The following is a 26,962-nucleotide window of genomic DNA, read 5'->3' on the forward strand; positions in this document are numbered from 1 at the left end:
GGCTGACGGGAGTCCCACCTGCCTGGCGTCCTTGCGAAGCCCCTCCTAGTTCAGCCCCACAACAAGGCTTCACCTTCTGAGAAATACCGTCCATCTAGTCACAGCCACTAAACTTAGCATTCAGTGGGTTTTAATACAAAACAAAACGACATGATAAGCTTGTCCTTCAAGCCTTCAGTGAGCTGATGTGCGTTTTTTGTTTCCCTCCAGGTGACAAAAGCAGGCAAGCGCGTGGGACATTCTTTTATAACATTTGAGCATTTTTTAGAATTGTGGTGGAATACACATAAAGTTTACCATCTTAACCACGTCTAACTGTGCAGTTTAGTGGCATTAAGTACGTTCACACCATCCCACCGTCCATCCACAGAACTCTGTGACATCCTTGTCTGTCATCGTCTGTCGGGAGGCAGACAGAAAATTGCTAGTTTCTAGAGATAAAAACCCAGTTTTAATTCACGGAACTGTACACCTCAAAATGGCGTGTCTTACAGTGTATTAATTATACTTCAACAACGCTGATTAAAAAGAAAACAGGAGGGATGAAGCGTGGACCATCAGGGTCGAGACCACCAGGGGCTCAAGGGAGAGATGGGGAGATTCTCAAAAGACACAGGGACCCTTGAGGAGTCCGAAAAGAGTAGTGGAATTCATTTGCTCACTCATGGCCAGCACTTTGAGACACCCACGCTCCAGACTCTGCCTGGCACTGGAGCTGGTCTGATATATGTTTCCGAAAGCTCATCCTGGCCACGTTATAGATGTTTGAATGGGCAAAGCTAGTGGCCTCTGCTCTCATCCAGGTAAAAAGTGCTAAATTAAGGCAACAGCAGAGAGGATGGAAAACCAAGATGGAATATATTTTTAGTTTTACTATTAATAGGGGCACTATGAAATCACTGATTCCAGCATTTTGTTATTATTTTTTAATCACTCGAGCCAGCAGTTACTTTGGCCGGAATACATTTTATACGGCACAGCACAGAAGCATTACGTAAGAGCTGTCACCAGCAGAGGACATGTGGTACAGATAGCAATGCATGACGTGAGCGTGTGTTATGTTCAAGGCACAGCCGTGAAAATGGCCTAATTAGATCAACATCATTTTGGTGGAATATTTATGGCCTGCTTAGAGGGAACGGCTGTGATTCCACAAGGCTTCTTGTGGGTGAAGCTGGAGGTGACTGGAACGTTTATCAACACAGGAAGGGCTGAACAGGTTGTAGGACACTGTGGTGTGAAACACCAGGTGATGGATGGATCACTACGTGGTGATGGGAAATGATTCCAAAATACACTGTACGTAACACAGGAACTGCAGGACGTGTGGCAAAACAGGGTGACGTGTGTAAAAACACTGACTTGTCTCTATATGTAAACATCCCTATAAAGACAGAGAGAAAGGTCAGAAAAGAATACACATAAGCGAGGTGGGGGTGGAGGCACTTTCAGATGGAGACCCTGTGAGAGCATCACCGTGCATTCCCTCTCTAGAGGAATCCGGGTCCCTAGGTTAGCAGACCAAGTGCATGGACTGTATTACATCATAGGCTCTAGTTTGTCCATACAATCTTTACTGCTAATTCAAGTCATATAAGGAGCCTCATAATAGTGGCTAAGGCTATATATGTGTGTATGCACATGCGATACCTTTCTTAGTTGGCAGATTATTTTACGTTTGTGTTTCTAAATGACGGATAGTTACATATATCAGAGGGCATCTGAGATGAGAACATCCTGGCTATTGCAAAGGTTCCTCCTTGAGTTTTAAGAAAACCATTTCAAAAAAACACACAATATATTTACTTTATTCACGCGTAAGTAATTCACTACACAGTAACCCTCAGAACGCAAAACTAGTCATTGCAAATGAGCAAATCAAATGACCACAATCTTTGATCTTTCAGCTCAAAACACACTAAGACAGCTTGCAGGTACTACCTTCCCATGCTGGAGTTATCCTTGACGTGCACAGGCTGATGCCACGGAGGTTATATAGCAACGGCCGAGGCTGTCTGAATCCCTGCTCTGTCTGGGCTCAGCCAAGGAGTTTGTTTCTTGGTTTCACAATTAAGATGGCTCAGAAATACGAAGGAGAAGACTGGCCACGGAGCAGTGGATACGTTTTATTTATTTTTCATTTTGTAAAGAATGTTTTAAAAGGCTGTTTAACCCCTTTTGCTTGCCCACAATTGAAATATCAGGGTAAGGAACTCGCCCAGCACTTTCAGAATTGAAAGTGTTCCAGACAGAATTTTTCAGACAGACTGAAACTGTACTTGTCTAAGCCTCAGCCCACTTGAAGTTTTTTTCCCAAAGGAAAAAGGCAAGATAGTAGGTGTAAATGACTAAGAAGGGCCCCCAAGGAAGCTCTGGAAAGCTCAAGGGGTGGGGCTTCATGGAGAAGGTCTTGATAAGAAGTCTAGACTATCTGTAATGTGCTGATTGTGAGGAAAACCAGGTTACTGGGAAACCTTGTGAAGCCGGCAGCTCCGGGAGATGACAATGTACGTGAAACTCGCTGACACGTGGGAACAGGGGCTCCAGTGCTCCTTGCTCCAGCCCACAGCGCTAATTATCTATGACCCCAAGTGACATCCAGGAGTGACTCCTATCACAGATGCAAAAATGCCAAGGGGCGGGGGGGGAGGGGCAAACATCTTTAAGTGCCAAAAGGGAACTGTGAAAACATGGACAAGAAGAAGACAGAAACCACAAAACCCATCACGTGTAACATCTGAAAGTTCTTACTCGGAGTGGGCCGAGGTGAACATGGCAGCGTAAGACGAGAAGACAAAGCAAACAGGCTGCCCTTTGTGCAGATTAGAAAAACACTTCTCTTTTTTCTAGGTTTCCCTACGTTTCAGCCCCATCGACCTCTTTGGCTGGGCAGCCTTGTGCAGTGAACGACCTGTGCAACTTGGGAAAATTACTTGGTAGGCGTTTAGTTACAGAGTAAGTGATGTGAACCTCTATGTCTGACCTGAATATTCAACAGCAAGGAACCGACACTTTGGTAAAGAAACAGTTACTCACAGTTCCATCCGCAAACCACTTGTTCAATGATCTGGGCCAAGCATTTTAAGGGACCACATCAGCAAAAGTAGATCTACGCCTCAGTTATTATTTCTGCCAAGAGTTGAGAAACTGGACACAAAATAACCCACAACAGAATGAGATACCAGCACCGCACACAATGACCATTGCTTTTCTATGTCCCCACAGAGCCACTGCCCACTTCCTCTTTCCAAAACACATCTGGAAATCTCTTAGGCATGACGGCCACACCTTTATGGCAGAGCTGTTCTTAAGAAGGAGGAATGAGTTGGCTGGTGCTCCCACCGGGACCAAACATGAAGTGTCTTTTCCACTTGTCTCTCGGCCCGCCCCATCCGCCCCACTAGTCCCTCCAGCCAGCACATTTATTTCATTTACAACTGAATCAGCATCTTGAAAAACAGGCTGACAACTCAATGAGTTCATTGAGATATTCTTAATTACATTCCTGGCTTCCTCCCCACTCAATCCCACATCCTCCTGGCTGATGTGGTAGCATCCAAATATCCCAGAAGCAATAAGTGAAAGCTCAGGAAACCTGCAGATTCCATGAGACACCCAGCAAGGAACCTTTTCATTCGAGCAAAGAGAAAATAGACTGGGTCGCCTAGGAAGTTCTCCGTGCCCACCAAGAAAGGTGCCAATATCTGTTGTCCTGGCTCTGGCCACCCGGGGGAGGGTGCGAGTGACAGCAGGAGGGACACGCAGAGGAGGGGGCCTTCCTCTGTCTGTCTGTCCATCAGGGAGAAGGAGGAAGGCATGCAGAGTACAGAAGGCATCCCTGGACTCCTAGCTTTTGATCCAGAGAAACTGGACCTGGAAGGTGTCCCCAGTTTTAAAGAGGTCAAGTGTGTCACAGGTCTCAATATGCTGGGGGAGCATCTTTTTAATTTCCTCTGAACAATATCCTTCCTTGAAATTACCTAATTACCTAAAGGCCCTCCTCTTCAAGGAAGAAGCAACCCTTGCTCACCTCAATGATGTAGAGGACCACGTTCTTGTAGAAACAGTACAGGATGCACTTGGTCACCCGGTTGTAGCTCCAGGCACCGTGAACCAGCAGGAGCTTCTCCAAGTAGGAAAACTGAAAAAGGAAAGAAAACAGGTTCAGAAGAGCCCATCACTTGGGAAGGAGAGTCACAGAATGTCCTTCGGAGGAGAAGACAGGCAAGGGAGTGGAGGAAACCAGATTCCGCAGGTAACCCAAGAACATCATTCCCTGTAAAGGCAGAGTTTTCAGGCCAGGTGAGAACAACTAGCAGCTCCTCTTCAATCTACAGAATTTTTATTTTCCCCAAACACAGCTGGACTTCGAATGGTTATTCTCGTGAAATTCTGCTTATGCAACTGTTTTAGAATCTTATTAAAAGAAGGTGACCAGGCACAGAGTATGCCCTTATTAAATGTTTGGAGAATGAATAAATGTGCCTTTACCATTAATTTAACTAGATACTGAGATTACAAAAATAAATTTGATGCTGTTCCTCTTTTCAAAAAAAAAAAAAAAAGAAGGTGACCAATTAGAACTGGAAGAAAGGAGCAGCGGGAATCAGATGCTTCTACTGAATCACAGATTTTATGGTGACGACAATTTTAAGGAGCGAGGGACAGGGATGCTCGTGCACCAGTATCCTTTTAAAAATAGAGGGGCGCACATACACACGCTACCTATTTCCACTGTCGGCCTACAGGTTAAAGACACACACAGAGACGCACACACTCTGCCCTGCACATCTTTTTTTTTTTTTTTTTAATTGGCTGTGTTGGGTCTTTGTTGTTGCACATGCGTTTTCTGTAGCTGCAGCAAGCAGAGGCTACGCTTCATTGCGGTGTGCAGGCTCCTCATTGTGGTGGCTTCTCTTGTTGCAGAGCACGGGCTCTAGAGCGCAGGCTCAATAGTTGTGGTGCACGGGCTTAGTTGCTCCGTGGCATGTGGTATCTTCCTGGGGCAGGGATTGAATCCGTGTCCCCTGCATTGGCAGGTGGATTCTTAACCACTGCAGCACCTAGGAAGTCCTGCCCTCCACTTCTATAACCATTTCCTTCCCCTTTTGGCCTCCAACAAGTACAGAGCCCCTCTTGCTGGAGTGCAGTGTAGTCACCTATCCAAACAAAACACCAACACGGAGCTGATACTAAGCTGGGGGTGACGAAACAGCTTAGCTCTCTCAGTCTGAAACATGCAGCGATATTCCAATAAAACACTTGAATCTTCCTTGGGGCAGGGGGTCTTTGGACCCCACTCTAATCATATCTCCTCAGCCTCCCCTTAGCCTGGCTTTGCCTTCTGTGTCCTATCTCACAGAGGTCCCCAAAAGTGTGAACAAGGAGCCAGAGGGAGGGAAATGGGCTGTGTTCTGGGTTGTAGCGAGCGTGCTCTGGCGTGTGTGCACCATTAGGGGCAATTCTGCTTAAGTTCACGGCCCCTGTGTATTCAATCGGCCTCGCCTGGTGCTGAATCGCTCCTTGGTTGCCTTGAACTGAAACCTTAACTTCTGTTCTGAGCCGTAGGGCAGCCCACACACTCCAACTCTGTTCACTTTCCCAGGAGAGATAACCAGACTGGACTGAGAACATGCACAAATACGAGGAATGTTTTTGCTATCGTAAACTTCGTGTTCATCCCAGATGACTTTTGAAACTATATGGAACTATCTGTAGAAAAGAAAGACTGCCTGAAAATAGAGTCGTTTTTTAAAAATATTTTTCAAGAGGAAGCCATGCAATAGTTTGCGTTAGCACTAGGAACAGGGACTCAATCCCACGTGAATCACATCTGGGCGAGTTCCTGCAGATCAGGGAAGGCAGACGTCTCATCTCCGTGCTGCTCCAAAACCTGAGTGAGACCCCAGAATGGCAGGAGTAGGTACATATGGAAAAATAAAACTCCCATAAAAGCTCATCAAGGATTCCAGAGGGGAATAGGGAATCATAAAATAACCAGCGAAACAAATAAAAAGGAAGTTTGTATTAGCCCTGGACCTCGTGGCGTTCAACCTTAAATGGGTACCGAGGACATCTGTTGGACTCATCCAGAAGGCCCTAGCTTGGCGCTGCAGTGATTTCTTTTCAGGAAAAAAAAAAAAAAAAGATCCTAAATCAAAATGCTGTTTTCATGAGGTCGCTCAAAAAACATTAAGAAGGCAGGGGGCAGGAGTGACTCTCTCCCGAGGAGAAGAGGCAGTCAGGGGGCGGGAGACCCGACACGACACTGGCAGCCCACGCGCAGCCCGGCAGCAAGACGGGCCGGCCGTCAGCCCCGGGGCCACCTCTGCAGACAAAAGTATGGGCCTGCGGGGAAGAAACAGAACCAGAGCTTTGCTGACCTCATAATTTTCCCAGGGACAAGTCTCTGAGCTAACTTCTTCCCTCTAGATACAACTCACCAGGGCACTTTGTCGAAAACGCAGTCAAAACTGTATTGGTCCACATGAAAATAAACAGATCAAGGGCAAGACAGGAACTTCAAACAAGGACATTTATCATTTTATCAACTTCAACCAAAGGAATTCAGCAAATTGTGGCATTTCCTACCTAGTAATTGAGGCAGCGGAAGCATACTGGTGAAGCGGGTATAAAGCCAGGAGAGTGCAGCCCGGAAATAGCAGGATCTCTGCCTGAGCGTGAACAGGACGGTGGGCCGGGCAGGAGGGATGGTGGACACACGGGGCCACCCATCAGCTCCTCTGGCAGAGGTGACTTACGCTGCATGGGCAAGAAAGCCCCTAACTAGAGTTGCAAAGTCCTGCTCCCCTCTCCACCCTGCCTTGATTTTAATTTGCCTTTAATTTGAAGAGACCAATTGCTCCAGATGCTGTATCCTATTAGTACAGTTTCAATAAAGCAGGTCATGGAATCTCCCTTCCCTAGACATTCGGAAGAAAAAGACAGACAAATATTTGCCTGGAACTCCTAGGAAACCTCTGAAGATCCCTGCCAGCCAGATGATGCTATAACTCAAGTATTTAATAACGCTGGGGTGTATAGCATCTACAGTTGCTGACAGACTGCAGGAAGCGTGAGTCCCACAGGCCTTGGACTAGTTGACTTGGGAAAGTAACTGGGCAGGTGTGCGGGGCTGGTCCCCAAGGTCACATGCAGGTCCGCTGTTCTCTGACCCTGAGGGCTGGGACCCGTGGCAGGTCACCTATTGTGAAGGAGCCCTAGTTTCCCCACCTGTAAAATCGGAATCCCTTCTTCCTACCTACTTAGCCATCATCTTCAGGATTTGCTTGAAATCAACAAAGAAACAAAGTTGATTTCATGCTGGTTTCAGAGCCATGAGGATCCTGCGATTCTCCCCTGTGTTTGCAGAACCACCAGCTGGGAGGGGATTTGAGATGGGACCTGAAGCACAGCCCCCCACTCTGGGAGGTGGGGCCCCCAATGCTGCAGAGGACCAGCCTGCAGCGCTGGGCTTGCGGCAAGCTCTTCCACAGTTTACATGCAACCCCAGATTTCGGTTTGGAGGAGATAAAAGCCATGATTACTTGTGTTTATGTGATTAACACATTTTTCAAAAGACGAACACTGGAGGAGCACGAGGGAACTCCAGCCAACTGCGACCCGGAGACAGGAGGAAATGGTCTGTGCTCCCCGCGATGTCTAGATTTTCCAGATGGTCAAGCAGCGTAAACGGTCTAGGTGTGCACCCCAGGGGTCAGGAGATTGGCCATTATCCTTCACTCCTGGGCTGTCATGAAGGAGTGGACGTTTCTTTCAGCCTCAGGCTGCCGGGACAGGAACTACTAAGTACGTCAAGAGCCTCTGCTGAAAGGTACGTTCCGGAGAGGAACGGGCTGGACGTGGCCGAACTGCCCCAGCCGGAAGCTTCGTGCTGCTGACCTGCTGACCGTGGGGGGACCACCGCCCAAACCCAGGGCTCGTGCTCCCGGCCGTTCACCTGACAGCAGCGGTCCCGGGCAGCCTCAGGCACAGCCCCAGAGGGCGGCCGCTGTGAATCCCTGATTCCCCTGACCTTAAATAGCTGCTGAGAGGATTCCAGCACCTTCTGGAAGAGGGGAGATGCCAGGAGGGGATTGCAGAGAACGGATGCTATGAGCACAGCCACCCTTGGGCATGGGATGGCATTAGCAAAGCACATGCAGCAGATGCAGAGCTGAGGGGAAGAGGTTATTATTACAAACCAGAGACCCATCTGCCAGGAATGACATCTCACCTGGATGACGGAAAGCCCAGCCCTCCCCACAGCTGGAAAAGAAACCCAAATCACAGGACAGGGCCTTGTAACTGCACAAGAGCAAGACAATGGAGAAACCCAAGTACACGGGTGGTTTCTCCTCCACGCAGCCTCCAAAGCGGTGGCAGGGTTCTAGGGCTGGTCTGAAGGTCAAACGCCAGGTCTTCACACCCAGCGGACTCTGTCAACAAGAGGGGACAGTGGCCCATCCATGCCGCTGACCTGCGCGATGGCGTAGTCCGAGTTGTTGGTGGCCTGCATGCCCTCGTTCCCGCTGATGCCCACGCCCACGTGGGCTGTCTGGATCATCCCCACGTCGTTGGCACCGTCCCCGATGGCCAGGGTGATGGCCTTCACCCGCTTCTTCACCACGTCCACTATCTCCGACTTCTGCAGAGGAGACACTCTGGAGGAGGAGAGACAGAAATTATGACTCTCTTTGTTTTTCCAGAGGAAACAGCTGTAATCTACATTTCGCTGCATTAAAAGGGCAGTTGTTGGACAATTTCCAAATTCAGTACAGACGTGTTAGGCTCATGTGCAAAGTAGCTTTCAGAAAACAGTAGCCTGTGGCTTTCAAGTATTTGCCAACTTCACAGATGAAATACACAACTCAAACTAACTTAAAACACGGCCCGTTTGTAATCACAGTGCCCAGCAGGCGATGTACGTGCAGACTCCTGGGGGCACGTGTGCCCCCCTGAATGATAAAGGCAGCCGAGCTGGTCACAGGGGACTTAGGCTACGTCTTCCCAATAAATCAGCAAACTAGCACAGGGCGCAGTTTAGCTTTGCCGTCCTGGCAAGGGAATTTTTGTAAAACCTGCTTTCAGAGAAGGGGACGAAAATTGGCAGGACTTGAGACGTGCAGAAAGAGGACTAGTGTGAGAAGGAAGAAGAAAGAGTTCTCCATCTCCACTGCAGAGGTGGAAGTAGCGTTTGAAGGGCCGTCAAGGCAGACGGTTGAAGAAAGGGCGTCTCAGGGTAGAGGGTCTGCTAAAACTGAACTGCGCGCAAGCACAGCCCCAGAGGAGAAGGCCAGGCACCCCGTGCCTAAGAGGGGTCGTTTCCATGGGGAATCAAAGAAGATGGACTATTTTCCACAAGCCCACTGGGGAGGAAGAGCCAATATACATCTGCGAGGTCCAAAGCACAGCAGCATTAGTTATGACGACGTGTGTGTTTGGAGTATAAGACCAGTTACTGTAAAACAACAGGATAAAACCACTAGTACGTCAGGACTGCCCTAGTCTAAGTTTGATATGGGTAGGCTGATATTCATCTGTGAAACGTACAGGTAAATCCCTAAATCACGAACGCACGTGTGCACGCACGCACACACAGAGCCAAAGACCACTCTGGGTTTCCCGGAGACAGACCCCCACGCCCACGTGTGGACTGCACCTACAAGCTGAAAGGGGCCCTCAAAGTCTGTCTCTGTAGCATCTTTCATATGGCCTCCAACCCACCGAAATACCTGTTTCCAAACAGAAAACTTCCATTTTTACCAACCCTGGAAGGAAAGGTGTTTGGTGAGACCGCAAGCTGAACTCGCAGACAGGAAGCCGGGAAGCCTTTGCTCAGTTACAAAGAAAAGAAGACAAGCGAGTTGGAAACACAGAATCTAAGGGTCGAAAGGGCTGTAGGAGCCATGTTGTGTGATCTACTATCTCTTTCATCATTTTCACAGGTATTTTCAATGGTGGGAATTTACTGCCTCCTTGGGGAAGGTGCAGCCACTGAGAATTAGTTGTTGATAAGCATCCTCAAAAGTCCTAATCACGTCCTCCGGGTTAGGACAGAACAAGTGTGTTCTTCTTCCAGATACTAACAAGGCTGAAGTATGATGACACCCATCACCTCCTTCTTCCTAAAGTTCGGTTTCTGTTGGCTCAGTCGGGTCCTCTGCCTGTCATGTCACAGATGAGCTGCAGAACTTAAAAAGAGCTTCCAAGGCGGGTCTTCTAGACAGCTGAGAGCAGAGCAGAACCAACCATCACCTCCCTGGTAAGACAGACTTACTTTAATGTAGCCTGAGAGGAAATTACTGGAAGCGTTACTCTTGTTTATCTCTGAGCTTCTAGTCAACTACATGAAAGCAGTTAAGCAATCTGAACGTATAGGGGTATAAGCTCTGTCTGTTCCCTCCACGTTCAGGCAGTTGCCACTTGGACCCAAGGGCTGATCTTTACATTTCTCTCTCTCATTAAATTTCTTACCAGCAGACACAGCCCGTAATTCTCCTCTGCTACACAAATGTGATTCGTCATCCCATTGCTGAACTTGATAGAAGCAGAGATCAAACGTGGTGCGGAGAAGACAGCGGAGGATTCGAGTTTCAATGGCTGGGCCCCTACTATTTAAACAGGGAAATCATTCTACGAGTCCTTGTCTTTCATCAGTGAAATGGGAGAAATGCTAACCACCCATCTCATGACAAGGTTGCGATGTATTTATGTGAAGCCACATGTTAACTAGCAGGTGTGAAACAAATGTTATCTCCTATCCCACCCAAAAATCTCAGTTGGTGGGAAAAACTGGATGCACCGGAGAACTGCAAGGCCATCTGACCCATGGTTCCCAGACTGTGTGTGCGAGGCCCTGGGTACCTCGGGGGGGAAATTACACATGCCCAAGGGAAGCACAGCATCTCTCAGGTGGGACAAAACACAGCTGGAAATAGCTCACACGACATCCCTCTCTATGATCTATCTTTGCCAAGCTGGGTGTTCATGGCTGCTGGGATGCGCCACACACGCCCTGTGAAAGGTCACTGTGGGACAGGAAGCCCGGGAGGCAGCACCCAGTCAGGTCAAGATCTGAGAAGCTGAACAGGCCCTGCAGGCACCCCACACCTTACCATCGGCAATGCTTACGGTCGCTTAAGGATGAAAAAGTGAAGCATGATTTCTCTCCATTTATGTGCATTCTTGTGTCAAACGTCTGCTAAGGGATTAAGACATAACCCTTCTTTGGCTCTTTGACTTTCCTCCTCAAGAGTGAGAAACGGTCCTGTTTCCTTCGGGCCTGGGGGCTCTGCAAAGCCGTGAGGAAGACACCAGGGTGCTGTGAAAGTACAGACTGGGGATCTCTCCGTGATGACATCATGAGGAAGACACCAGGGTGCTGTGAACGTACAGACTGGGGATCTCTCCGTGATGACGTCATGAGGAAGACACCAGGGTGCTGTGAACGTACAGACTGGGGATCTCTCCGTGATGACGCCATGAGGAAGACACCAGGGTGCTGTGAACGTACAGACTGGGGATCTCTCCGTGATGACGCCATGAGGAAGACACCAGGGTGCTGTGAACGTACAGACTGGGGATCTCTCCGTGATGACGTCATGAGGAAGACACCAGGGTGCTGTGAACGTACAGACTGGGGATCTCTCCGTGATGACGTCATGAGGAAGACACCAGGGTGCTGTGAACGTACAGACTGGGGATCTCTCCGTGATGACGCCATGAGGAAGACACCAGGGTGCTGTGAACGTACAGACTGGGGATCTCTCCGTGATGACGTCATGAGGAAGACACCAGGGTGCTGTGAACGTACAGACTGGGGATCTCTCCGTGATGACGTCATGAGGAAGACACCAGGGTGCTGTGAACGTACAGACTGGGGATCTCTCCGTGATGACGTCATGAGGAAGACACCAGGGTGCTGTGAACGTACAGACTGGGGATCTCTCCGTGATGACGTCATGAGGAAGACACCAGGGTGCTGTGAACGTACAGACTGGGGATCTCTCCGTGATGACGTCATGAGGAAGACACCAGGGTGCTGTGAACGTACAGACTGGGGATCTCTCCGTGATGACGTCAGTCACTCTTCCAGGACAATCATTCACCTCCTTTTTGGGTTGGCCAAAACGTTTGTTTGGTTTTAAGTAAAAATGAAAGACATTTTTCACTTTCGCCAACAGCTTTATTGAACGTATTTGTTAACCGAACAAACTTTCTGGTGAACCCAACAGAACTTCAGCTACCAGTGCCCTCATTTCATCCTGACCTCTTCTTCTGCTTCCACGAAGACATCACAGGGGCGTGTGAACAGATCCTTCAACAACACTGGGCCGGCCTGAGGCTGCAGCTCCGTGACATTCTATATGCCACCAGGTGACCCACCAGGCGTGGTCTGGAGGGAAGGGAGCCCCGGGGCTGACGCCCAGCCACCTGAACACAGTGCTGTGGGAGGTTCAAGGACTGAGATGGTGGAACAGGGAAGGTGCTGAGAAAATCCAAGAGTGACGTTGTTGCTTTCTCTTTTTTCCTGGGATTTTAGCAGTAAGCCAACCAACGTGAGACAGTAGCAAGTCCCATACACTCAGTGCATTTGCCTCTGAGCCCTGGATTCAAGTAGGTCCCGTCAAGTCCTAATTCTGCTGGATTAAAGTAAAATCTACGCAAGTCCAACAGCTGCCATTTCCCAAAAAGCAAAATTAAAGAGAAGCCCTGATGGGGGTATAGAAACCAAGTCACATCCCCATGTTGCGGAAGCATGAAATTCTCATCCCGGGTTTATCAGGCCCTCAGCTGTGATGCCTTGAGAAAACATAATTCTAACACACACTCGGGGTTCACAACATGTCAAACAGCTAATTTTCACAGAACGGAATAGGCTTCACTACACTGAGGACATACATAGCATTTCTGAAGGCCAAGTTACCAGGAAGCACAAACAGCTCTTTTTAAATCTTCATTTGTGACCTGGAATCGCAAGCCACACTTATGTATTCGCAGCATATAACACATGCAACCCCATATAATAAGAATTCCAGACCATATCTGAGCCAAGCTAGGTGCTGGGACACTTATATAACCTATTTGGGTGCATTATGAATAAAAACCTCAACTCAAAGATCTTCAATCAACTGCAGAGGTATTTTAGCTACATCTTTGGGTTAACACAACAGATTCTAAAATAAAACCCAAAGTTTCCTTTTGATTAAAAAATATTCAGTATTCTGGAGTCCCTGGTTTTATGAGATACGTTCTTACAATTTTAAAACTCACTGTTAAAAGTTATTTCAAATATAACAGTTAAGTAAAATCTTTGGTAACTATTTTTAGAAGATTAATGTTCATGTACTATTTGACCTACAAAATCCCTGGTCTCACAGTGAGTTTCTAAATTTTGATATTTACCGTATCAAACTCAACCAAACCCCTTCCCTTCTCAGAGCTTAGCTGCCCCATTTGTCAAAAAGGGGCTGGATCTCCACGACTGATGTGTAAAGTGAGCTCAGATGAACCGGGGTGTTACAAGGATCTCCACCCAGGGGTACCCAAGAGAACTTAGACCAGAGTCACAACACTTACTAATCAACCAGATGCACTAAACACGTCCACGAACTCGACTTCCGAACTTCTTTACTCCACATGGACGGGCCTCAGGACTGAAACGGATGTCTGACGACCACTAGCTGAAATCACTGAGTCTCAGTGGTTAAGGGAGCATCCGAACCATCTAGAGACCTTGTAGAAGTACAGATTCTGATTCAGGGAGTCTGAGGTGGGACCCGGCAATGTGCATTTTGACAAGCTCCTGGTGCCTGGATACTGTCTATCTGTAGACCACACTGAAGCAGCCAGCACCGTTCTGGACAAGATAACAAGTTCTCTCTTGCTCGATGTTCTAATTAGCTAAGTTCATATTTCCATAGCACAAGAGTCATGTAAAATTTTCGTAGAGTAACAAAATTAATGAACAGAAACACCAAATTTCATCCTCTTTTTTTTCCAAGCTTGACATATGTAGGTTCTTCTTTGCTTTTAAATCCAAATGAGTAAGTACAAATTTGGGTTGGAATTTCATTTAAAATAGCTTCCTGTCTGAGTGTCTCACATATGAGGGTGAGAGGGAAAAGTGCTAACCAAGATAAGGTATATAAGACTTCCTAAGTTTTTTTTTAATGATGCAGAAACCAACATATATAATTTCCTTTCTGAAAGTTACTATGCTCCCATGAACTTCAAGATACTATCCCACGAAAGAGACTGTCTTTGATTAAAAAACCACTGAAATAAAACATTACAACTCATTTCTCATATTAGTCAGTTATCCTGAATGTTTCAAAAACTGCAGCACCTTAAAAGTTTCAGTTTTAAAAAAATTTAATATCCTATACAGTTTTGTAATATACAAACACCTAACATGAGTCTAAACTCTAGAAATAACGGAACTATCATACGTATATGTTTAATAAACGTTTCCACAGCTGCCTCACCAACACGCCCTCTGACCCCTCTGTTCTTTCTTGAGATCTATTTAGTGCCATTACGTGGGGCCGGTGTCCAGGCTTCTGGACAGTTACCCCCTTCTGGAATGTCCTACCTCTGTGCTCTGACCCAAATGTCACACTTAACCTCATGTCCCAGTTTTCGGTGCATCTCACCGTAGGCTCAAGCTCCAAAAGGCAGCTTGGGATGGGCCCCGGGGCCCAGCAGCACAGGTGGGACTCAGGCGAGGCGGGTAGCAGGAGGATGAGGGCATGTCTAGCTGAACCCAACAGGAGCCTGGGGGCCGGCTTATTCGTAGGTACAAAGAAGTGAAATTTAAACTAAATCACTCAGTGATTCTAGAGGAGACTGAAGTGCTCCCGCATTATAAAAACTTACAAGTAGAGAGGAGCTGTATTCTACTGGGTTGGGTTTACATCTTATGGAAAAACCTGAACGACCCTTTCAGCCAGCCCAACGCATGAGGAAGCCACGAGAGATGGTGCCTCGGGGAGAGGCAACTAGAAGCAGTCCAGGTTTTTTTTTTTTTCCCCCCAAAGAATACAGGGCCTAACCAAGAGGCAGCCTCACAAGTTGAGGCTAGCACAGAACACACGCTAAAAAGCAGGATGAGAGCTTTGCAGGAAAAAACGCCATCCACGAGCTGACAGCTTTGAGACAGTGGCACCCCGCACCTAGCTATCTTTCAGGGATGAGGGTTTCTAGCCATGGCAGCTTCAGCAGTGAAGGCTTCTGTCCTACCCCAGCACCTCCTCTGAAGATTGAGGTGCTATGCAGACCCTCCAATCATTGCGGGTGTCTCTCCATCCTTGAAAATTTCAAGACCACATCTGAAATCGAGTGAAATAATGTCATTTGCAGCGACATGGATGGACCAGAGATTATCATGTGAAGTGAAGGAAGTGAGACAGAGAAAGATAAACATTGCATGATATCACTTATATGTGGAATCGAAAAAAGATGACACAAATGAACATGTGTACAAAACAGAAACAGACTCACAGACTTAGAAAACAAATTATACCAAAGGGGAAAGGGGGGGAAGGGATAAATTAGGAGCTTGGCATTAACATGTACACACCACTATGTATAAAATAGATAACCCACAAGGACCTACTGTAGAGCACGGGGAACTCTGCTCAATTCTCTGTAACAACCTAAGTGGGAAAAGAATCTGAAAAAGAAAAGATACACATATATGTATAACTGAATAACTCTGCTGTACACCTGAAACAAACATAACGTCGTAAATCAACTTTACTCCAGTAAAAGTTAAAAAAGAAAATTCAAAACCACATCTGATCGTTCATATAAAAAGGTGGGATTTCCTACAGGATGCCACAGGACTGAAGGTACTATCCCTTCTCTAACCTTAGCTGCCTCATAAAAGAGCAGAAAGGACCACAGACCACGTGGGAGCCACCAACGTTTTAAGAACTGATCCCCCAATTTTCTAACAGGGGTATTTATTCCTATGAACTCTATACAGTCAGTGTAACTGCTCACATCCGCTCTGTGGGACGTGTTTGTTCGTCTCTAATCTTCACCTTTCCTTCCTTCCCATCCTGCCTGTCCCTCACCCCAACCTCACTGCTAGTCCACGGATTCATACAGTGGACTTTCAGTCAATGGGGACTAACGACCAGGATTCTAAGACTAATTACACCTCTGTCACTATGAACAACAGGGAACAAATATGCTTCTACGTACACAAAAATATATTAACTTTCACGTAAGTGACAGACCTAGAAACACGATGAATGAAAGCATCCCCCAAATGACCAGACACCTCTTTAAGGTCTAAACTCACCACCCTTGGAAGTAGATAAGAACGCCCCACTTTTCCTGCGCTCTAGGAATGGACACTGTTTGCAAACTTCCTGACCAAACAAGCTGATGGTCCTGATTCTGTTCTCTACTAATATCCTTGGAAACATTACAGGCTTATTATAGCTTTTTTTGTGACAGCTCTTAATGACATATAGCTGGCAATGCTCTCTGGCCTCGTATAGAGCTCTCCGGGGAGAGGCCAGCACATACGCCTGCTCTCTCTCCCCCAGCTGCTCTCAGTCATGATGCTTTGACTATTATAAGCCAGCAGTGAGTCCCTGAGTATCACCTTGCATAAGCACTTCGAGGGTGTAGCAGACACCGGCTCACCAAGTCTTTACAAATGGTCTCGGGGATGTCAGCGGGTGCAAATCCTCCAAAGTCTTTCTATTTAAGCACCTCACTGTGTATTTGCTCTTCGCACAAGGATTTAATTCTGAAATCACACTCTATAGAAATCTCAAATACCTTGGTACCTTTGCCCTGTTAAAAACTACTCAACACAGAGGCGAGTAGAACGAGCACTGAACTTGCTGAGTAAGTTGATGGCCTGTATCTCATTATTGGTGATAAATAACTGCATGAAATAACTATGAACCCCGAAGTGACCCAGCCACCCCGTGAAATACAGGCCAACATGCCCCTGGGTTTGCTGAGAAACAGATCTAGGGGCCCAGATATACCAACGGTGTTACTTATTTTGGTATGGCTGAAACATACAAGTTTTGATAGCATTTCTCATATTCTCCCTGTCTCGGCCACAGGGCAGTCTCGCTTTGGTCACACTGAAGGTTGAGCGCGTGCTACGGGCACAATATGACAATTCTGACACCTCAGGTGGGGCGAGGAGCAGGCAGGCGCCTGTCATCTTGCTTCACGTGCTGGTGGTGCAATTCTGTGGCCATTCTAGGACCTTCATACATATATAGGGCACATATTAAATCAAATTGCAGAAAGGTTAACATTTCCGTGGCATCCTACAAGTATAAAGATGGTTTTCCACATGGTCTAAGTATTTATTTTTCAAAAATTCTAAGGGTAAATGATTCCACACTCTGGAAAAGACTCTTCAGGTACAACTCAACTCTCAAAAGCAGACGCGGTCTTGGGGTGGGATGAATTGGGAGATTGGGATTGCCATATATACATTACCAATAAGAAAAAAAAATCAAATTGTACACTTTAAATATATGCAGTTGCAGTTTATTGTATGTCAATTATATCTCAATAAAAGTCCTAAAAACTAAACAAAACAAAAGCAGAAGTTGAGTTCATCTTCACACTCTATCAAAAAGGGGGAGGAGAAGAGGGAGGAAGGGGAGGGAGGCGCGGGAGGCCAGAAGCAAAAGAGAACTTGAGAGACTTTTAAACAATATTATTTACAATATATAGATTTGCCACTGTAACAATATATTAACATTTACTACTAATAATTTCCTCGTTGTTTAAAAGGTTCATTTACCTCATTCAATATTTAATACTTAATAATCATATAAAGTTTGTAGGGGTCCCTGATGATCTCAGGGCTGTACACACACACACGCGCACACACACACACTGCACAAAACACAGTCCTGATTCTCCTGTGTTTAGTGTCGGACCTTGAAAAACAAACTCACTCATGCATCCTCACTGGGATGCACTCCCAGGCTTTAAAGATGAAGAATTTTAAGACCGGATCTTCCAGCTGTCCGAAGTCATCCTTACATGGCCTCTACGTCTCACTTCCAAACCCTACACATCTCAACAAACAGGAATTTTAAAGGTAAGGATGCTACCAACTGAGATGAAGCAATCTACTTATTACTGGCCTCCGGGACTACCTGCCCGGTGATGGCCCCACCATCCTCCCCAGCCTCAGGGCTACAAACCAACCACCTGACAGTGCGAGTCGGGAGGGAACTTGATCTTCTTTACGAAGCTAACAAAACCCTTATAACCCGATCCTGAGCCAGGGCCGGCCATAAATGCTGTCGGGGCAGCTCAGGCTTTCAGAGAGGCTCTCAGAAAAGGGAGGACACCCCGTCTGCTGAAGATCGGCTTACCCTGCGACCGAGAAAGGGCTCCCTTTGAAATCAGGATACCCTGCTTGGGGGTTCAGAATTTATCATCTGTACTTGCAACCATGACAATTTCATCATGTGCCCAGGAAACAGAGCAATTCAAGAGGCGCTCAGACAGGAGGCTGGCTTCTGAAAACCTAACATCTACACGAAATGGTGTCAAATCGATTACGATCTGGACAAGCGCATTTTATAAAAACTTTACTAAGTTGTATGTTGTGAATTACACACAGTTTACATTCACTGAAGTCGCCTGGTGAGAATCTGTTTCTTCCTGTACTAGGCTCAAAAGGACGGCGCAGTCGAGGAAGGCTGGGATTTAAATAAAAGATATTGGATCCTCCTGTTCCCAGGCTGCAGCAGGGATTAGAATAACACATTTAAATACCTTAATGTTTTTAGCACAAAAAGCACGAATTTGATACTCTGCTTCCTTGAAATGCTTTACTAAGGCCCCCAAGACCCTCTCAGGAGTGTCTGCCTTCCTTGAAGTTAACGTACATTTACTGTTCCCCACTGTAAATTTCACTACTATTTCAAAACAGCGCGCCTGGCCTCTGCAGCGGGGCAGGTGGGTACAGGAAACAGAGCCCAGGGGAACGCTGAGAAGGGCTTGAGTTCTGATGTTTCGGAGCAAGCTCGTGGCTCCATCAGGACCAGGCAACACGAGGTGACGTAATGCTGAAAGTGAATGATGATCAAGGTGCTTAAGAGAATGACCTTAATTATCCCTGCCCTTCACCTGCCACCTGTGCCTGGAACAAAGGCCCTCTGCCTACCAACCCAACGAGTAACACCCAGCTGTAACTACTCGTACTCTACAAAAAAGAGGGCAGCCTCTCCACTTCTGACCTTCATCCCAGTCCTAATCCAAACAGCCAAGAGCCCTGAGAGCCCCGGGGATGGCTGTTAGAGCACAGATTAATGCCTCTCCTTTTCTTTTTTTTCTTAATTTAAAAGTGGGATTTGTTGGGTGAAAATGGAGGTAAATTAAACAAAGCTCTTTCTTCCAAATACCACAGACCCTTTTCAAAGCTGAAGCCTATATGACATAAAAGCCACAAATTCTTGGTCTCAATAGCAGGAAATGATAATGCTTTTCTTTTTCATTACCACACATGTACAACTGTTGAACGCAAGAGGTACCTTTGTCCAAACCCACAGAATGTACAACACCAAGAGTGAACCCTGCTGTCAACGTCTGGGTTCTGAGTGGTTATGACGTGGCCGTGTAGATTCACTGGTTGTGACAAAGGTGCTACTCTAGAGTGGGATGGATGTTGGTGGTAGGGGAAGCCATGCATGCGTGGGGCAGGGGTATAGGGGGACACTCCGGCCCTTTCCTTCACTTCTGCTGTGAACCTGAAACTGTTCTAAAGAATAAAGGCTACTAGGGGAAAAAAAAAAGAAACAGCAACATTCTACCACTTCCCAAACAGAACATGAAAATGACGCCCAACGATTCTGGAGACCTGCTAGAGCCCTGGACGGCGGCAGAGAGAGACGGCCGGCCACCAAGCACAAGGGGCAGGAGGTCCCGGATTGGTGGGCACACCCGGCACAGTGACCACCCACGTGCGGGTCTGTGTAAAGAGAGGACGCACACCCCAAGACACAGTGCACCCCCAGGAGAAGGGGACTACGACGGCCGTCTGCCGAGTCTCCTGCGAGGCTTCATCTGTAACTTGCTCTTCTAACTGATCAAGGCCATCGTAATAGTGCCTCTTTGGACAAAGTCGCATCGGAGATGCGGTCAGCTGTGTACGTCTGTCTCCATGACTGGGCTCTGCGCTACCTGGTGTTAGGGATTCTACTCATCTTCACATCCCTTAGCACCAAACACAGCAGGTAAGAAAAGATGTTCGCCGAATTACCCATTTTTCATGATTTTTTGGAACTTCAAACAGCTCCCTTTCTGCTTCTTAATTATAATGAACAGATTTCATTTCATGTTCAAGGACACGCTTGTCGTACTAAGAGAATAATGATCATCTTGCAGTTTGATTAAAGAAAGTGCAAGATTAAGACTATTCCTTTGTTCAGAAAAGCCCAAATCTCAACCTTTGATTCCACCTGGTACATTTCGGAGGAAATGAGTTCAGGAACAATCACATGTATCACGTTTCCACCTTTTGTAACCTCTTGTACCACCGCCTAAATATCAAGGCTGCCGTTTACAGGCTGGTAGGCGGGGTCAATGCCACCAGCACCAGCCACATCCACCTCGTCTGGTGGGTCCATGGCGCCTTCGGGGAAGAGCGCCAGATGCTGAGCGTGGAAAGGGGACCGAGGCAGAGCTTGCCAGATACCTGACCTCAGGATCAGAGCTGGTACCAGACAGGGGTTAGAGTGAAGAAAGTTCCAGACGAGAAACTTGAGATGTGGAGGGGGTGCTCCTAGAGGAGGGCTCCCAGCTCTACCCAGACGGCTCTGAGTTCTCGGCCCACGAGAGCCTTGAAACACATCAGGGGAGGAACCTTATGAGTCCACCCACCCCGCAGCCCAAAAGGGGAGTCATCAATGAAACTGAGCCCCAACCAAGGGGATGTGACAGAGGGGGCGGCTAGAGCAGTGTCACAGTGAACACCTGGTGTCTGCCCTTCATCTTTACACACACACACACACACACACACACACACACACACACACAGTGTCTCATTAAACTGCATTGGTATATACCACAGATAGAATCTAAAGTAGCGATACCTTCAGTGTTGTAATTTTTTTTTTTTTAAGCAATGTAACAAAAACCCACAATGCTACTTTGTCCTCTGTTCTCAGTTTCCTGCTTGTACTTCAGTGGGTTAGCGGGGCCGCAGCTAAAAGGTATGCGGTTTCTTTTCCAGGGGATGCAAATGTTCTAAAATTGACTGTGGTGATGGTTGCCTACCTGCGAACATACTAAAAACCACTGAACTGTATAAAGAGGTGAACTGTATGCGATATGACATTATATCGTCTATAAAGCTGTTTTTTTAAAATAAATGTTCACATATTGAGGTGTGGGGAAGGCATTCTGGCTCACACGCGTGAACTTGAATTTGATGCTAACTAGAGCAGCCTGTTTGTGGCCTATCAAACATACCGTGGACATCTGCTTTATTAAAGAAAAGGACACGCTGACCAGAAGTAAAGGATGCCCATGTTAAAAATAAAGATTAAAGGCCTCCCTTCCTGGGATGTCAGTGCCCGTCCTCCTCGGATGATAAGCCTCCCTTCCCAGGTGCCAAGGCCACACTGACTCGCTGTGTACGTGCTGCTCTGTTTCTTGAAACCTTGAAGACATGTATTCCTGCCTTGTTGAACGTTCTTTGTTCTGACAAGATACAAAATCGTGCCGCAAACCCTGCTTCTCCGGAGCAGCTTCTCAGAGGCATCTGGGAACCAGGCTTCTGGGATACAGTCCTCAGTGTGGCTCAGATAAAACTCTTTCCTATTCTTATTATTGATTGTTTATTGACAACTTTCCTCGCCAGAAGCCTCTATGGTCCTGTGGTCCCTAAGAAACGTCCACCCTTCCTCCGACAGCTCCCCTCATCCTCTGGAATCAGGTCTCTTCCCTGTAAGTTTTCAGCGTGGACACGATGAAAGCCGTGGAAAATGAACTCAGTGATGACCGCGTGTGAACTAGCAAACAAGCTTTGTTCCGTGGGGAACGTGTCAATGAGACAGGGTGGAAATGGGGACCTTGCGTCTGCTCATCCAGACGGACGACCTCCCTGCTTCTTGTTTTCCCTCCCCTGTGACCAGCAACGAAGATTTCTAATGTTCCTTAAGCTCTGAAATCTACACTTTTAAGTTGAAAGCAAAGATGTGAGACTGTAACAGTAATGATAATACAAGTGCTGGTGCAGAAAGTACTATTATTCATCAGTACCTGGGCTCTGCGCCTCCCCCACACGGGCTCACATCACCCTCACGGCAACGCGGAGAACCTGGCACCAGTATCCTGCCCATCGCACTGGGGACAGGGCCAGGCTCAGGAAGATCAACACGTGTGCAGGGTCACAAACCTGCCCAGTGGCTGAGACAGGACTAGATGCACCTGTCTTCCTCCGGGGTCCACACCCTCACTACCCTGCCCCACTCCTGGCTCCTGAGAACACAACGTCTGGAATTTTCACTTCGTTCTGCTGAGCAATCTGGCCAGGCTGGGCTGGGGTCTCCACCCCCACCACTGTGAGGACCCACAACGCTACTTTGCCCCTGGTTCTCAGTTTCCTGCTTGTGATCTGCGGGTGTCACCACTGCCATCGGCCTCACAAGACAGCCATGAAGACAGAATAAGTGCTACAGGTGGGTAAGCCTTCTGAAAGGTACAGGAAAAGACCCATATCTTCCTGTCCACCGGACTCTTGGACTCACCGCCAAGCACCAGGCACCCCCTCTCCACTGAGGATGCCCCTGCCCCCAGGCTCAGCACCAGTCCTGGCTGGGAGTGTCCTCCGTGAGTTCCAGGCTTCAGGGCCTCTCAGGGTCTTCAGGATGGAGACGGGATGAAAATCAGAAGAAAATCTGAGCCGATGTGTCCCTGTTTATCAGCCCTTCCCTTGAAGTCCTGTGTGGGATCGTTTCCGTGTATAATTTATTACAGGGTTTCTTTCTATACCAACCCACTAAATAGTGTCATAGTTTACACTAATATTCATCCCTACTAAAAGTGGATACAAGGAACGCAAACAAGATGTCCCCTTCCTGCAGGGGAAATTACGTCTTCCCTTTATAAACTGTCCACATATCCAACAAAGTACTCGGCACACAAGGGCTAGAGCTCATTTACCCACGGGACTCAGGCTGCAGAGGGACCAGAAGCCGCTCCCGTGTGTGTTCTGGGGGAGGGGGGTGCCTGAGCAGAGGGCAGATGAGGAGTGAATGACCATGTCACGGGCAGCACTCCTCGCTTGGTAGCTCCGTCCCCGGGGAAGTGGGGAGCTAAGTGGGGAGGCCTGCGTCTGAAGATGGAAATGCAATAGTTATCAGCTTTTCTTGAATGATTACAACTGAGCAGTTAGCCCACTCCGTCCTCACGCCCTCAAACAATGCCAACTGTTCGCTGTTTGAGTAAATTACAAACACGACAGACGTGCAGCCGTCACAAGCACCACCTCCTCCCCCAGCAACCTCAAACACAGAAGCATGATTCTCTTCACTTACGGACCCCAAAGCCTTCTTCCTCTTGCTCTCAGCTCCAAAAGCAAAACGAAGCAGCAAACCACAACCCAGCTGGAATGCAATTAATACAAATGGAAGTCTGTGTAATCAGTTTTACGCTTTCTAAAGAAAATGGGTGAAAACTGATGTAAAACAAATGTCACACAAGCCCAATTAAGTAAAAAAAACACCAATGAACAAATCAGAAACAGAACTACCCCCTCTAGCAGGTGACCATTCTCAGTCACCCTATAACCCTAACAAAATCTGTAATTATTCTCCTTTATCAGAGATAACGTGCTGTTATAGTAAAAAATAACAGAATCTAAAAAGCGCTTCATCTCTGAGACGATTAAAATTACAGAAAGAAATTCAATGAAAGTTTGAATTTGTTCTTTATATTTGATCTGAACAACTTTAAGAGCTATGGCCTCTGCCTCTGTGACATCAGACAAGTCTCCAGGATGTGCTTACTCATTTGGGGCTCACTTGAGCTACAAAACTCTAAGTAGAGTTCTAAAATTGAAGGCATTAATTTTCAGGCAAAGGAAAAGATTTTTCAACACTGAAAAGATGGTTTGGTTTCCAAGAAGCTAGCTGTAGCTTATTAAGTCATATTAGCAAAAGCACCCCCACCCTCCAAAAAAAAAAACAAAAAACAAAAACCATAGAGGGTTTTTTCTGTTCAAAATGTTGAAAAGTTGGAGTTTTCCTAAGAAGCAAACAGAGGCCACCGCTTCCTGGAAAGCTGATGGTTTGATGGGCCTGGGCTGTCCTCACGGGGATAAGTCAGCTGTGTGCGACTTACTCACGGATGTCCTGAGCAGAGGCACGGGCCAGTGAGCTTAATGAGACACGGACACGCTTTGTCAGCTTTCTTTCTACATTTTGGGACTTTTTTAATCAGCATGTCACTAATCAAACAAAGAAAAATAACAATCCAGTTATGCAGACTGCAGCTAACTGGTCAACCAATATAAATGCCTCAGGCAATTAAGTCGGACGTGTAGAGATAACGGCCCCCTGCTCCCCCCTCCCCCCGCCCCAATGCTGCAGTGGAAAGGCAGGCCGTCAGTCCCCACCGAGTCACATATATCTGCAGGGCGCCCAACAGCTCCTGGAATAAGTCACACAGAGACAGTGCTAAATGCACAGGGAGTGATTTCCTTCCAAGTCCTTGAGTGAATGAAGGAGAGAAAAATATACACGAATGTTGGCTTAATACACTTGAATGGTAATTGGGAAATAGGCATCTCTATTTCTTCCAGATGCACGTTAACCGAGGAAACAGACTCTTCCTGAATTGTGCTTGGGGGGGTGAGGGGAGGTACATTTTGACACAGGTGCGGTACCTCTTCCTACACATCCCCTCACCAAGCTTGGCTGGAAAGGAGACCCTTCACTCCAGAGTACCATCCCGGGCCCCCGATGGGGCTGCCAGTTCTCAGACATCAGGTCCCTAAGAGACAACCTGGGAAACGACCTCACAGACGCGGAGAGGCCGTCCCTCCACGCTGACGCCCACCCACCCTCTGTGACCCCCTCGGAGGCAGCACCAGGGTCGCTGTTTCCCAGCATGAGGCCAGTGCTCACCGCACAACCCGGCCTGTGGCCCACAGTCATGGTACCTGTGACCCAGCCCGCCAGAATGAGAGCTCCAGAGCCACAGCTGCTCGGCGCTCTGGGCTGCGGGAAAGGCGGAGCACCACGTTCACTAAGGGAAGGGGACGTGACCAGCCACACCCCCCGAGCGTCTGGCCAACATTCACGTGATTCAGCCCTGAGCTGCTGCTGAAGGGGCTGGAGATGGTTTTACGTGTGTGCGTGGGTCGAGCGGGGGTGGGACAGCTGCAGGACCACACCCAGGAGAGTCACCCTGCTCGTGGGCTCCCACGTGTGTCCCCCGGTCCGGCCGTGATGCCACCTCCCAGCTTCACCTGCGTGTTCTGCTCACGCAGCGTTCCGACGCGTGCTGTGAGCTGTCCTGCCAGCATGTCTCTGGTCCGTGATGCCCAGGGCACTACTGCCCCGACCGGGTCTGTCCCTTCTCCCGGCAAACGCGCTTCAGGCCCAGCTTGGTGGAGTTCCATGGCGGGGGTCCAAAGACCCCACGGTGAGCCAGACCCCATCCCTGACCCCCGGACGCCACACTCCAACAAGAGAGAGCTGTTTATGTGTCACCCCAGCCGGGGCGGGGAGTGAAGACAGCCAGGACGTCACAACTCAGCCAAGGACACAGTGGAGGGTGGGCAGTGAAGAGGAGGAAGACGGGGGGGAAACGATCACAGGAGCCCTTCTCGGAGCACGTCCTCAAAGGATGGGCAGAGACGGTGGCCAAACCACCAAGAAGTCTTCAGGTGGAGGCAGCATTCTGAACAGAATTTGGCAAAAACTAAACAGACTAAAAATACATAATGATAATGTGTGGTTACACACGCCGCACCCTAATATACCACCAATAGGCTGATGTAACCAGATACAACTTCTGAACAAAACAGGCCACTCAACTCCAGGAACTCTTCCTAAGAAAGTAAACAGATAGCAGGCAGGTCAAGGGGTCAGCACAGCCCTGAGAGCCCTGTTCACAAGCACAGCATCCTTGTTTTCTTAAAAACAGAAGCTGGTTAACCATCTTTTAAGGCCTCACTTAATTCCACGCTTCTCTTTACTGCTTTAATGACCAGCTTTGGCCCAGATCGTGGCCATCGAGTTATACTGTCCTACAGGATATTTACAGTCTCAGAGCTATATCCCAACTTTCCAAATACGAAGCACAACGTCCTGGAGAACAAGATGCAGATGTTTCTTTGCCCTATGCCTCCATCCCTTTCATGACGGGCACCATTTCTCATATAGTCTCAGGCTCGCCAAACATCCATGGATGAGACGGAATTCGAAATGAACCAAGGGTGTAGGAGGTTGACTTAGGTACCTTCAAATAACCACAGAGAAGACTTCAGGAGAATCAGGAAACCCACCAAATAAATCAGATTCACACTGAAAGCTCAACTTCACCAGGAAGATGTGCATTTGTCCCCCGCAGACAGCAGTGCTGGCTGAGCGGACGGCCCCCAGAGTCCTCAGTCGGTTTTCTAATCCACTGGAATGCCGTCAGAAAACTCACCTCACGTTTAGACGCGGGACCAAAAGAACAACACATGCTCCGGCTTTAAAGATGGACATGTTGCCACTCCGTCGCTTCACTGAGCTGCAAACGTCATCTCCAAAGGGTTTCTATTTTTTCCCCCAAGGAACTCTTTCAAAATTGAAATTTTATGGACACAAGTAGGCGCTCTTTACATGCAACTAATTATTTTTTAAACTTCTATATAAATGATCAGAAATTAAGGAGACAATATTACAATTACCTAAAGTAATTCATGCTTTTCAATAATAACCAGAACGTCCGGTTTTGA

At 47.6% G+C, this 26,962-nt stretch overlaps 1 protein-coding gene across 1 annotated transcript in view; it reads right to left on the reverse strand.

Moving 5' to 3' along the window:
* Positions 1-26,962, reverse strand: part of LOC130835882 (phospholipid-transporting ATPase IB) — a 416,937-nt gene that overhangs the window by 187,733 nt on the left and 202,242 nt on the right. Inside the window, exons 25-26 of the mRNA XM_057707762.1 lie at positions 8,480-8,663; positions 4,031-4,141 (exon numbers count right to left, since the gene is read on the reverse strand). Of these exons, the coding sequence (XP_057563745.1) occupies positions 4,031-4,141; positions 8,480-8,663 (295 nt within the window). The remainder of the gene's footprint in view (positions 1-4,030; positions 4,142-8,479; positions 8,664-26,962) is intronic.

Source organism: Hippopotamus amphibius, chromosome 14 (assembly GCF_030028045.1).
Source record: "Hippopotamus amphibius kiboko isolate mHipAmp2 chromosome 14, mHipAmp2.hap2, whole genome shotgun sequence".
NCBI classification, from domain to species: domain Eukaryota; kingdom Metazoa; phylum Chordata; class Mammalia; order Artiodactyla; family Hippopotamidae; genus Hippopotamus; species Hippopotamus amphibius.